General features: G+C 40.6%; 1 protein-coding gene across 3 annotated transcripts in view; it reads left to right on the forward strand.

The window, feature by feature from the left end:
• KIF6 (kinesin family member 6) overlaps positions 1-14,665 on the forward strand; it is a 149,733-nt gene that overhangs the window by 72,212 nt on the left and 62,856 nt on the right. For all 3 annotated transcript variants that reach the window (XM_083434456.1, XM_083434457.1, XM_083434458.1), the window contains exon 14: positions 9,409-9,517. In XM_083434456.1, the coding sequence (XP_083290582.1) occupies positions 9,409-9,517 (109 nt within the window). The remainder of the gene's footprint in view (positions 1-9,408; positions 9,518-14,665) is intronic.

Here is a 14,665-nt window from a genome sequence, read left to right on the forward strand (position 1 = left end):
TTTTCTTCTGAAATGTATGTCCTAGAGCAAAGTAGCATAACTTAAAATAAGTTTCAAGAGAGGAAAGAGAAAACTTACTTTTAATGAGCAATCTTTATTGTAAACTGAGCAGTAATAGATATATCCAGTTTGTGAGGAGTTCTAGAAAAAGCGTGATTTCTGACACAGGGTAAAAGAATACTTCTTATTTATTTAGATGTGGTGGCACCAATGGGTGGGGCTCAAAAGTTCTTGTGGCTTTAACTACAGATTTTACTTGGTATCCACTCCCATTTGCCTCTGCCAAACCTGCCATGCTTCTGTCCAGCTCCATTTTTCTCCCTGTACCTACTAATTTAAGGGCTTTCTGTTAGTATGTGTATGCATTTAATGAAGTCACAGCTGGAAACTGTCAAGTGGTCCGGCAGTTCATTCTTGTGCATGTTTACGCAGAATTAAGTCCCTGTGTGTTTACTGGGGTTTCCTCCTAGGAAAGTGTGCAGTGGACTGGGACTGGAGAGCAGGAAAGATCCATATCTGGATTTTGCTATTAGCCTGGAGAACCTGGACCATTGAGTACCTACATACCAGCCCCCCAGGAATAACATCCTTGTGTGTCTTGCGTTTTTAATTTGTAAATTGGATGACGAAGCCCCACCCCCCGTTCTCCAGTCGGCTGGATCAGACCAAGGGCCCATCTAGTCCAGTATCCTGTACTCACAGTGGCCAACCATATGCCTGTGGGAAACCAGCAAGCAGGATTTGAGCGCAAGAGCACTCAGCCCTCCTGTGGTTTCCAGCAGCTGATATTCAGAAGGGCTTCCTCCAACTTTGGAGTAAAGAGCATAGCCATTGTGGCTAATAGCCATTGACAGATGATGAATTTGTGTAATCCTCTTTGAAAGCAATCCAAGTGGGTGGCTATCACTGCCTCCTGTGGGTTCCATAATTTAAGTACATGACAAGTACTTTCTTTTATCTGTCCTGAATCTTCCAACATTCAGCTTCATTGGATGTCTACAAGTTCTAGTGTTATGAGAGAGGGAGACAAACTTTTCTCTGTTTACTTTCTCTCCATGCCACATATAACTTTTTCACCAATGTGAGCCAGACTGAGAGACCAGAATTTTCTGAAAAGCAGGATAAAAATGCAATTAAATAAATTTATAAATGTGAACCAGCCAAGTCCTTCCTACATCGTGATGATGCTTAGTTCAGTTATCTCCAAAGAATTGTAGTTCTAACCACACTTACCTAGAAGTAAATTCTATTTCGCTGAGTGGGATTTAATTCCAGTTTATTGTATTTTGGACTAGGGTGTGTTTTCTTTGGCACATGTTTTAGCATTCCTTTAATTTAATTTAATTGGAAAATTTCTATACTGCCCTTCAGCTCAAATGGTTTCCAGGGCAAATTACAAACAAAATACAAAAAATCAAATGAAGTCGGTACAATAAATCGGAATATGACAATATCACAATAAAAACCAGCAATCAAGAGTTGCGGTTAAAACAAGTTCAGACTCAGTATGTTATGACTTAAAAGGCCTGAGCACAGTAATAAGAGGCCTGAATATGCTGTTGCTTTATATGTCAGTGGGACAGGGCTATACACACAAGCCCCACCCCCAAAGTCCTTCTGCCCCTCTCCACAGTCCCTGAACATCTCTATGTTGCATGGGGAAAGTATGCAGGAGGCTTCTACTTATATTCACTTGAACCTTTATCTGATCAAAGACTCTGAGGAAGCAGAGGCCCTGATGACACAGAGGAGTCTGATTATATTCAAACAAATGCAAGCAGACTCCTGCTGAAGACCTTATCCACAAGCATGGAAACTAAGGAGCATGAGATGCTTCTGAAGACACTGGGGAACAGGGCTTGTGTTCTACCTCTGATCCCTAGCCAATGATCAGGGTTGATGGAAGTTCTAATCCAAGAACATGTAGAAGGCATGTTGTTGGCTATTCCCAGATTAGATAATTGCTATTAGTTATGAAGCATGAAAGCAATGGGGGATGGCTATTACTTGATGTCACCCTTGTAGTCTTGACAAAGAGTCTGACCATGATGGAAACAGAATGCTAAACTAGATGGAACTTGGTTTAATCCAGAAAGGCTGGATGTTACATTCAGTTGGTCTGACTAAAAATTCTGGGGGTGCTTTTGTAACAATAGTGATGTTAAAGGGTCATTCTGTGGTTATGAACTACATTAGAACGGTGATTGCATAAAAGCTGCCTAATTCATCTCTTCATGTGACCCAATGCATCTCAGTGATTAGTTGTGCTTGTGCTTATGCTAAAATAATCAAACTCTTACGTCATAATGATTGTGTGTGTGAGTGAGAGAGAGCGCATTAACTGCATGAAATCATTCTGTGGATGTTTGTGGAATGATTCCTACATGTGTATATAATTAAGCTTAGCTCTTATTGGGTGAAATGGACACAATAAGAAGGCTAGTGCAAAGCCTGTTCTCTGTTTAAAATACCACCGGAGCCTATGCTGAGGACTTAACATGGGATTTAAGTAGCACTTAGGCCTTGTGCCTTGCCCTTTGCATTTAGTTTCATTGTGAAGTGTTTTGGAAGTTAGCCTCATAAAATGTGGTTAGCTTGTTTTAAAAGTTCCTTACTGCCTCCCTCTAAAATTATAATCACATGTGAACAGTTTAAATCTAATGGTGTTAAAAGTGACATTATGGTGCCAAAGATTCATTCAGCTCATTTAATCTGGGCACCCACCTTTTCCTTTGAGGGTTTGTGTTTTTCTCAAAGGCTCCATGTTCTTCAGTATAACACTGCAGGGGTACAATGAACTGCCTTGTTTTATGCATTTTCCATTTTTGAAGTAGAGCCCAGTGAAGGTATCCAGATGTATTACACATGCTCTTTGCAAAGAAGCTCGATGAAGCTTACAGCAGGGGAGTATTACCGCTGGGTTCTCCCCCTTTTAACGTCTTGATTTTTCTTGGTTCATTGTTCTTCAGCTCTGAAAATTTACTATTTTCTATTCTGAGCAGATGGGGATGATAATATCAGCAAAGTCCTTGCGGAGAACCAGTGAATTATGGCTACATGCAAACATTTCTAGTACTTTTTGTTTTACTACAAAGCAACTTCAAATAAATCGTCTTCGGCTTGGCTTGAAAAGTGTCTGCCTATGGTTTTTTTGTTTTGTTTTTATTTGATTGGAAGTGGAAAAGTTTATGGAAGTGAGCAGTACAGTCCTATGCATATTTACTTGAGTCCCACTGAGTTCAATGGGACTACTTCCATCTTAAGTGTGCACAGTGTTGTTGCTGCAGTAATTTAATAACAGTTATTGATGGACTTAAACAGCAATCCAGAGTCTTCCTACTCCAGAGCAATCCTGTTGACTGGATTTCTCTGTGCATGGTTAACAGAAGACCTAGCACCATACAGTGGTACCTCAGGTTAAGTACTTAATTTGTTCCAGAGGTCCGTACTTAACCTGAAACTGTTCTTAACCTGAAGCACCACTTTAGCTAATGGCGCCTCCTGCTGCTGCCGTGCTGCCGGAGCACGATTTCTGTTCTCATCCTGAAGCAAATTTCTTGACCTGAAGCACTATTTCTGGGTTAGCGGAGTCTGTAACCTGAAGCGTATGTAGCCAGAGGTACCACTGTATATGCTTCCCATTGTAGATAATGGCTATTTGCATACAAGGCATTTACATTGAAGCAGTTACCTTGCTGTTATTAGTACCCCTAGGACTCTGAACGTTGCTGTTAAATCTTGTGGAGAGAACATTGATGGATTTCTTCAAATTTCCTCTAGCTACCCGATATACCTAGCCCCCTGCTAACTCTCTCACTTTCTCTTCTTGTCCACTCTAGCAGATTATTACGCTGTGTATAGATTTTCCAATAACTAGATCAAGAGCTAATTTATGAGATCAAATTTACTAACATTTTGACTGCTAAATTAGCAGATGATCAGATGACTATTAGGTAGAAAACAAAAGCAGAGTTTCAAATCAATGGCAAAGCAGGATCCTAAGCAAAAGCCCTTCTAGTTTGCTGACTTTGGACCAAAGAAAGCTGCCGTATACCAAGTCAGACCAACAAATCCATTTAGCTCAGTATTGTCTGCACTGACTGGTAGCTGCTCTCCGGGGTTTCAGACAAAGACTCTCCCGCATCCTTACTTAGTGACCCTGGGAATTGAACCTGGTACTTTTCGGCATTCAAAGCAGATATACTATCCCTGAGCCATGCCACTTCCTCTAACTTCCAGGTTTTATCATTAGCCATGTTGGGCCTCATAGAGAACTAGGCTACCTTGCTACTGGATTTCCATACAGCAGTTGTTCTTAGAAGAAGTTGTATGGATGTGAAACTCCTGTAATATAGGAGATCTTCAGCTGTCCTATCATGAGACAATTCTGCTGTCTTTCTATAATCACTTAAACCTTGTAAAACAATTCTTTATTCTACAGGACAAAGCCTTTCTTCCTGAATCATGGTGGTATTAATATTTCCATCCATTTGATTGTAGAAGTCCCACTTAAGATTGATCAGGCCTCAAATCCTCCAGGCGGGGTTGTCCCCCTCTACAAATAGGTTGGTGAAATAACAGCTACTTTCTTCAATGATTCCTACACCCAATTCTCCCCTAATGTGATTGATGTTTGATAGCAAGGTAGTTGATTTCATAAACATAAAAGACAGTGGAAAGAACGTTTCAACACCCCATGCAACTCTACTGTAACTGGAAACACTGTATTTTAGCTCCCTTTAGGGCCTTGAAAATTATTAACAGTATTTATGGTCGCTACAGTGTAATGGTTGGCAGCTGGGATGCAATTTAACATCATCTGGCAACTTAATAGGAAAACCTCCGTTTTTCTTCCTTATTTCTATTAGTGCCACCATCGGGTGTAATTCTGATGCACATTCCTATATACAGACTTCCAGCAGGAAGTGTAGGTCACTCTTTTCAAGGGACAGGTGACAGAACTTGTAGGCTGATGGATAAATATTTGTCCTGGAATGCAAGGGTTTGCTCACTTTTGCTGATATTTAGGAAGAGAAGAGAAAGAGGCTACGAATTGAGATGGGAGGATTTTCCAGGCTGCGGGTAGCAGAAAAGAAGGCACAACATAATGTGTGGGAGGAATCCATCTGAAAATTGTATAAATCTTCATTATTAACTAAAACAAAGTTCATCAGCAAGGGAATCATCTCTTTCTACCAGCTCATCAAGTTTCCCACATTTCTTGGCATTTCCTTGTGTTGTGCTGACTCTGCTCTGTGTTTCTCCCAGTCTCTCCATCACTATCCAGTGTATATAGAATTCTTCTACAAACTGTCTTGCACTCACAGTCTGTCTAGACACTTATTTCCTATACTCCTGATTCGTCTCTCTGAGATTTGATGTCCATCTCCCATCTCCCCATCGTTCTCCTTGCATGCCGTTTTCAGAATGCAACTGTTTTCAGATGCATTTAAAGAATGAGTAACTCAAAAAGAATCCCCCTGTCCAAGCAAATTAATTTGATGTGCTATAGATAACTGTATAAACTGTGCTTTTCTTTAATGTTCTTGTTTAAAATTAGCAGATGACTTGGGCTGGGGGTTGCTACCCAGATTCTACTGGTGTGGTGCTAAACTTTAGTACCATGCTGTCTTCTAAAATTGTCTTTGAGTATTAAATTGTCTTTGAGTATTGATTGCTACTGGAAGAGAAAGTAGCAAATCAAGAGCCATTCTTCAAAATGGATTCAACTTTTGAAGAAAATAATTGGCAGCAAAACTCTGGTACTGATTGGTATTGAAGGTGTGCGGTAGACATCTTACAAATAAACAAACAAATCCTGAGGATGTTTATACCGAAATAAGTCCCACCAGATTTGTTAGGATTTAATCCCCTCCTAAATGTAATTTGGATTGCAGATTCGGTTATATTGATTAGCATGTGCTGTGCTCCTAACTAGACTCTCTCCTTTAAATAGTTCTTTGACAATTATTTTTAAGAACTGTTAGACCAGAATTTGCTATCGCTTTCTGCCACAGTTGTGACACTTCAAATCATGCTGTGCGGTTTTTCTATACGCATGAATCTGGCTAGGATAATCCTGCCCTTGGGGTTTCAGGGGCGGGCTTGGTGAAAGAGATGGAATGTGGTGCAAGAAGGTTGAGGAGAAGGCAGGATCCCACCCAAATCAGAGGCGCTTCTGCAAATGTAGCTCCTACTTACACAAGCTATCTCTGCCTGATTTGGATGCAGATCTTCCCTCTCAGTCCTCACCCCATTCAGTAAGGGTCCCCAACAACTGAAAATGGCTTTTCTAAGGGCAGGAGGAATGGGAAAGTCAATTCTCACCAGCCCTCTTCTATGGTTTTTCTTTTGAATCTAATTTGAAATGAAGCTGTTACCTTGTGGCCTGGGGCAAATAAATAAACATTTTTAAAGTAGGCTTTTTGATGGAAAAGGAACATAAATGTTGTATATAGAAATTAAAATGAAATGTAACTTTAGTAATAGCAGCAATAGTAGTAGTAATTTTCTTGTTTATACTCCATCCATCTGGCTGGGTTTTCTCAGCTACCATGGGCGGCTTCCAGCAAAATATAAAAAATAATAAAATGTCAGACGTTAAAATCTTCCCTGAACAGGACTTCCTTCAGATGTTTTCTAAAAGTTATGTAATACTTTATCTCCCTGACATCTGATGGGAGGATGTTCCACAGGGAGGGTGCCACTGCCGAGAAGGCCCTCTCCCTGGTTCCCTGTAACTTTACTTTTCGCAGTGAGGGAACTGCCAGAAGGTCCTCAGAAGCGGACCTCAGTGTCTGGGCTGAATGGTGGAGGTGGACATGCTCCTTCAGGTATACTGGGCCAAGGCCTTTTAGGTCTCAGAAACGTACTGGGAGCCAGTGAAGATCCTTTAGGACTGGTGTTATTTTGTCTCGGTGGCCACTCCCAGTCACTAGTCTGGCTGCTGCGTTTTGGATTAGTTGTAGTTTCTGAGTCACCTTCAAAGGTAGCCCCACGTAGAGCGCATTGTAGTAATCCAAGCGGGAGATAACCAGAGCATGTACCACTCTGTTGAGACAGTCTGCGGGCAGGTAGGGTCTCAGCCGGTATACCAGATGGAGCTGGTAGACAGAATTAACCTGACTCCATGGACAGCTGTGAGTCCAAAATGACTCCCAGACTGCGGACCTGGCCCTTCAGGGGCACAGTTACCCTATTCCAGACCAGGGAGTTCATTAGTGAAGTTTCCAGCCACTTTAACAGACGTCTAACAATTTTGTGTTATGGAAATGCCTTGAGTTTTTTGAGAAATGTACAACCAGGTAGCTTCACCTTCTCTAACCGCAGACTTGCCCTAATGTGTGCTCCTGAATATGCAGCACTTTGTAGGAACCTAATTGGGCAGGGAGCATAATAAGTAATAAATTATTATTATTTTGGGAATTTTTAATGTCTTATGTTTTGCTGTGTTTTTATATTTTATATGCTGTGTTGGAAGCCACCCAGAGTGGCTGGGGCAGCCCAGTCAGATGGGTGGGGTATTAATAATAATAATAATAATAATAATAATAATAATAATAGCAGCACCTTTCTGAGGGGAAAGATGATCACACTTAGGTTGCAGCTAGAGGGACTAAAGTCAAATTGTGACTGACCTGGAGACACCAAATTGAAGTCTGCTGAAGATATGCGGGGGGGGGGGGGAATCCACTGGCCAGTTGAGGTTTCAGGTTAAGCTAACAAGACCAGTGGTCAGGGATGATGGGGATTGAGGTCCCAAAACAGCTGGAGGGCCAAATTTGGCCACCACTGGGTTAAGGCTTTTCATGATGGGAAGAGAAAGCTCAGCAAGTCCACACATAAAACTATGTTTTTATTTTGGGCTGCTACATGGAACGAGAGCATTCCATTTTTAAGTTAGCATCAAGCACAATATCTCTGCCCTTTCCCTCCAGCTCATTTGGCCTATACAGATGTGAAATCGTTATAGTTTTTTTGCTTTTTTAAAATGGGTGGAGTGCTACTGCATGCTTTATGCTTTTCAGTCATCCCGTGTGGGTCCCTCCAGTTCATGTTATTGGTTTCATATGTGCTCACGTAAAATGAAGCGTAATATTATAAAATATGTTTTCAGTGAAAAGTTTGTTTCTTGCATTCTCCCATTTCCCAGGGATGCAAGTGAATTATATAGAAAAAATGGTGTGGGGAGAAATTCACTTTAGTCTGTAGTCAATCTTACTACAATCAGTGGAGCTGTTCATGGGAATCAGTGCTTGTATACATACAAATAAAGCTGGCTGGTTTCAGTAGCATGGTATTCTGTAAAACTTAGTTCAGTTTTACTTTAAATGGCCACATTACTGGTTTGGGGTTTAGAGTAAAAGTTGACAGCAGTGGTTTTCAAGCTTCCTTTTTCAGATAACCCATTTGACATTGGTTTGTGTGCTGAGGAACACCTGCAATGAAACCTCTGTGCATTGTAAAACACTCTGGGGGGCTGGTTTGTGATGTGTGGGATGCCAATAAGGTATACTTAGCACACCTGAGAATGCATGCAAGCCACCAGGGTTTCATTAGGGGAGTAGTAAAGCACATGGATTCTGTGAACTGAAAATAATGAATATGTAATCTTTTTGGCCTGAGGTAACTTCCTGTATATATTAATTTGATTAATATATTGCGTGGTATGGCATGTAAAAACCACAAATGGCGAAGATACGGAAAAAATATGCACTTTTCTTCCATGAAAATTCCAATGGTTTTGTAAATATTTCCCCTGCTTTGATTTTTGACACTCTGGTTTTAATTAAGGAGATATTAATAGCTTCTTCAGAAAAATAAACATGCAAGGAATTCAGACTTATGGATGTTCAAGTGACATGAAACAAAAATGTATCTGTCATTTTAACTATACCACTTGGTCTATAACAGGCATTTTTGGTTTCCACAGAATATGGAATAGGATTAATTTTTATAAGAGTGGTTGCCATGTTGTTTTGAAAAAAAAGACCAGCAGGATCCAGAATGGTTTAGCAGATGTATTTACTGGTCAACTGTGTTAGTAAATTAGCTGGGTTTTGAGTTTCTTAAAAGGGTAGTTGCTCCGTGCTAGATCATCTGCCTTCCATGTGGAACACCCCAGGTTCAATCGCCCGGTGGGGCTAGGAGAGACTCTGTCTGAAATCTTGCAAAGCTACTTCCAGCCTGAGTAGAGACTGCTAATCTAGATGTACCAATAGTCTGGCTCAGTATATGGCAGCTTGCTATGCTCCTGTGTTCTTCTGTGTAGCCTTACTTTAAGCACTTTTCAGTGTGCACAAGAGGACTTGTTGATCTTGTCTTTGTGGAATGTCTCTAGAGGATAGGAAAAAATTAAATCCCATTACTTCTGCAAATGATCCCACTCTTGATTTATTTTCTGAACAGGAGTGAGAGGAGAAATGTCACTTGGACGTAAGGAAGCCTTTGAAATTTTCAAGAGAGATTATGCGGATAGCATAACCATTGAAGACAATAAGCAGCTCCTTAAGCAAAGGTAAGATTTACAGTGGTACCTCGGGTTACAGACGCTTCAGGTTACAGACACTTCAGGTTACAGACTCCACTAACCCAGAAATAAGTACCTCAAGTTAAGAACTTTGCTTCAGGGTGAGAACAGAAATCGCGCGGCGGCAGTGCAGCGTGGCAGCAGTAGGAGGCCCCATTAGCTAAAGTGGTACCTCAGGTTAAGAACAGTTTCAGGTTAAGAATGGACCTCCAGAATGAATTAAGTTCTTAACTGGAGGTGCCACTGTATACCGAGCTATAAAACTGAGAACACATTCTTTGGGCAGAAATACATGGTTGGGATACAGAAATCAGTTACAAGTTGATGTTCAGGTTTAAGCAAACAAATGACCTGATTGTGTTGTGTGCCATTGCGCAAGGCAAGAAGTAGAAACGTTTGGGGTATTGGAATGGCAGGTCAGGAAGGTGGCAACTCCTCTGTGCAAAGCCTTTCATAAAAATGTGGATGAAGTGGGAGAGTAGCAGAGCAAGATCGTCATTCGTATCCATGTTTTTGTATCTGTGTCAAGAGGACCAGGAATGTTATAACCACTTAAGCAGATATTCAAAAAAATACCCATTACTATAATCCAAAGCAAAAGGGATGCGGGTGATGCTGTAGGTTAAACCACAGAGCCTAGGGCTTGCCAATCAGAAGGTTGGCGGTTCAAATCCCCGCAACGGGGTGAGCTCCCGTTGCTCGGTCCCTGCTCCTGCCAACCTAGCAGTTTGAAAGCACATCAGAGTGCAAGTAGATAAATAGGTACCACTCCAGCGGGAAGGTAAAAAGCGTTTCCGTGCACTGCTCTGGTTCACCAGAAGCGGCTTACTCATGCTGGCCACATGACCCGGAAGCTGTATGCCGGCTCCCTTGGCCGATAAAGTGAGTTGAGCGCCGCAACCCTAGAGTCGTCCACGCCTGGACCTAACGGTCAGGGGTCCCTTTACCTTTACCTTTATAATCCAAAGCACTCCAGTAGAGGACATTAAACATACCTGCATGTCAACTACACAGCATATTGATATGAATGGGTACTGACGCAGACCACATTGGCATCTTTATGTCCACATTGCATTCTTCTCGGTCACTGCACTGTCACCTCTGTGCACCAAGAGGCAGGGATTTTTCTATCAATGAAATTCCTACTCCTGAGCCTGGACATCTTTCAAAAGTGATGAAGGACTTTATATGGCTGACTTACAGTAACTGGTATTATTATCAAGCTCTTTTTTTTTAGTAATTTTGAAGTTAATGTTTTATTCCATTGTGTATTTTTAAATATTTCTCATTCCTTGACCCTTCAGAACTGGGCAGGCTAAATGACTGAATACATACACATGCATACATAGAATTATTTATTATTCACATAGCACTTTTAAAAGTGCAATAGAGCCTATACAAAATATTTTTAAGGTTCTGTGTAAGAAATATGTTTATAGTCTTAGAAGCAGCTGCAAAAAATTGGCTTTAAGTTTTGTCTTCATTGTTTTTGTGAAGCAGTGAGATTACCTCTTATATCATGTATCAAACGGCAAATACAAGTTCAGAGCAACAGAAATGCCTGTTTCTGGAGAATTTATTGGTCAGTAGGTGCTCCTGACAAGGTTAAAAAAAATACATAATACATATAAAAAGGAGGGTTATAATAAGTATGTTTACCAAACACCATATGTGCAGTTTCCAAATTGTGATTTTTACTGGTACAGTTCTATGTGTGTAAGTACATACTGTATTGAAGGACCAAAAAGCAATACAAAAAATTTAATTAATAAATAATAGATACACAAGGCACTACTCAAAGAACAACAGTTTCCTCATCTAGGCCCGCAGCTTAAAACTCACAGCTTATTCTAATATTGCATGTTATCTCCATTCCAGGAGTCCTTTGTGATATTATATTCATGGAATCATTTTGACCTCTTTCTTCTTCAGTTGCCAAATTTCCTTTTTCTGTAGATGTAACAATACTTTGTCTTCTAGTACATTAGGTGAAACATTTTGAAGGTCTTTGATAAAAGGTATTAGCAGTGCTATTTTTCTAGAAAAAGAGGTGCTGGAACTCACCCCGAACTTTTCCCTTGTTCTCTTACAATGAAAAGGGTGCCGTGCCCACTTGAAAGATGTTGGAACTGAGTTCTGGTGGGTTCTGGCTGACAAAAAGGCCTGAGTATTAGAATAGGAGAGTTAATTAACATTCAGACCACAGGAGCATGGTGACTCTCCAGGAAATTCCATCACAACTCCAAACAAGGTTGCCTGTCCAATGATTCATAATTTTCCATTTCTACATTTGGCACTTATATGTGGCGCATCTCCAGGACTCACTGAACACAAGGAGAAGCCTGGGAATTCTGGAGATAAACATAGGTACTTAGACAGATGTCTTGCATCTCTTTTCATAGTCCTCTCACACTTTATACTCCTTTATCCTTCCCAGACATCTGCTTTTGATTTTTATTCCTTTGGTTGTGCCTTCTTTTATTATATTCTTTATTCTGATAACTATCTTTCACTCCACCATGGACATTGTGTTCAGAACCATCACATATCTGATCAATCATTATCTTCAGCTAGAGTGATAGATGCCCATATACTTTTGGAAACTGTGCTTTGAAAGTTTTCTCTCAGAATGATAAAGAGGTATATTATTGCTTACTATGGATATAACAGAGAGCAAACAAGTCACGTGTCTCGACCTAACAAGGCTGAGACATGAGGCAATATGGTATTTCCATCTTCTGTTATGCACCATTATCTGCAAATCCTGAGATCATGACCATTGTACTTTTTCAAAATCTGTGATTTTGCAGAGGCTATGGCTGTGTCAAAACGAACAAATATGCCAACAACGTAACTGGCTGTGTTTAACTATATAAATTCTTTATACATCATATAAACATAACTCTTTTCACATTATCTAATTGAGTAGAAGCAATTAAAGACCAACATTTAGAACAGGAAATACAAATAGATCAATTCTTATATACATAATGTCCAAATAGAAGCTTTTTGTGTTCCACGTATGTCTTAGCAAATACAAGTGTCAAACGTAACAACTTTAAGGAGCAGTACTTGCAAAAGATGAACTTTTCTTTGTAATGTTCCACATCTACCTTTGCAAAGTATGGTTGTTGTATTCAGCTGCTGTATGCAGGTATCAGACGAAGGATACAGAAGATCTTAACATGTGCCTTTGCAAAATATAGTTGCTGCATGCTGGTGTCAGATGAAAGAACTTAAAACATGACAAGGATTCCTGGAATAATACCTTGTTTCACCCTGCCGGGCTTCGTCAGCCGTACATACTCATATTTTCTGTATCAGAGCAGTGGCGTAGCGTGGGGGGTGCAGGGGGGGCCGGCCGCACTGGGCGCAACATCTGGGGGTTAGGGTTAGGGGGTGCAAATCCATGGGTTAGGGGGTGCAAATCTACGGGTTAGGGGGCACAAATTACTTGCCTTGCCCCGGGTACTGACAACCCACGCTACGCCACTGTATCAGAGACATAGAATGAGTGACATGGCAGATACCGCATGTTGGATGAATTTACGTAACTATCAGTTTGACAGTGGCATTAATATGTATGTGAGTCACTATGTCCATGTATATGTGTGTATATTTTGGTCCATGAGGGCGTTCAGTTTTCTATGCTTCCAAATCTGTGTAGCTGTTTCCCCACTCACACTAGTAGGCAGTGCTTGCTGGAATGCATTGGGACTATGTGTTGTTTCCCTCTCCTCTCCTCTCAATTAGTGCTTCCTCACTCTCCATAACTTTTACGGAGCTTTTATTTTTGAGAAATAATGTGTGTGTGTGTGTGTGTGTATGTGTGTTGTGAACAGCTCCACCAACACCTATCCGAGACACCTCATCATGGCACTTAGGGGCGGGGGGAGAAATGTCACCTGCACACATTGAACACTGGTATGGACAAGCCTTATATTTCTATCACAATGCATTGTGTGGCCCTGTTAATCATGTAAATAATAATGCATGAAATATAGCCATATAATTCCTATGGTTTTTCTAAAAGACCATCATTTCTTCTCTTATTTCTGAGGGTATTTTTTAAGGTATTAAAGATGGTAGTTTTCAGGACATCTATTTGAGATGATCTCATGTCAGAATAAGTACAAGAATTCAAACCCAATCTTTGAATCAAATCATATTTAGTCTGTAATCCTAACATTTAAGCAAACCCTATTGAACAAAGTGGGACTTTTTCTGAGGAAACAAGCGTAGAATAACACTGCACTTCTAATATCAGCAAAGTGCATTAAAATTGCTGTAGATGCCATACAAACAGAGCAAGGAAGTCTTGCTGCTGCTTGCAGAACACATTAGTAAAAGAGGTTTGGAACTCCAAATACATCACACTTGTTCAAAACAAACTCCTCTCAGATCTACTCTGTAATTTGGAACATAGCTGCCGAACCGCCACTTGTACAGAAACTCACTGACCCAGCCACTGTTCAAATTTCTAAGTAAGGATTATATATACAACACATTTCAAAGCTAACATAACTTTCTTCTAAATGTAAACCTCTTCTATGCCAGTATTACTATATGCAGTAGGATTGTCATGTTTCTCATTCCCTGCTTGACTTTGGGTTCACAATTATTTTTATTCCACTGTATTTTCTTTCTTTGGCTTCTTCCCCCGTTTCTTTTTTAAAAAATTGGGTGGATACCTCCATAGACCACTGGAGCAATTTATGTTATGTGGCACTTGGAGATATCTGCATGGCTGCTTTTTATAGATTTCCTTCTGCTGCTCTGTGGTGGAGTGGCATTGCCCACCAATCCTGACCACACTAGCATTACCTCTTCAGGCACCTTATCTTCCTTCTAGTTTGCTTCCCAATTGCTTCCAACTTGTCAGTAACCTTAATCGTAAAATCACAGCATTGGAAAAGATCAGAAAGGCATTCAAGCCAACCCTCTGCCATCAACATTTTGTCTATCTGCCAACACCTCCCCCAGTCAGTGTGCATGATCCAGACCACAGTGCACCACAAGTAGAATGCATATTCTCTGCAGAAGGTGGCTAAAGGAACCCATCATTCCTTCTTGAATCTGATGAAGTAGGAAAGTGCATACTTGAAATTTTGTCTGTTATATTTTTTATTTCCAAAC

This window comes from Podarcis tiliguerta, assembly GCF_965153285.1.
Source record: "Podarcis tiliguerta genome assembly, chromosome: 3".
Lineage (NCBI taxonomy): Eukaryota > Metazoa > Chordata > Lepidosauria > Squamata > Lacertidae > Podarcis > Podarcis tiliguerta.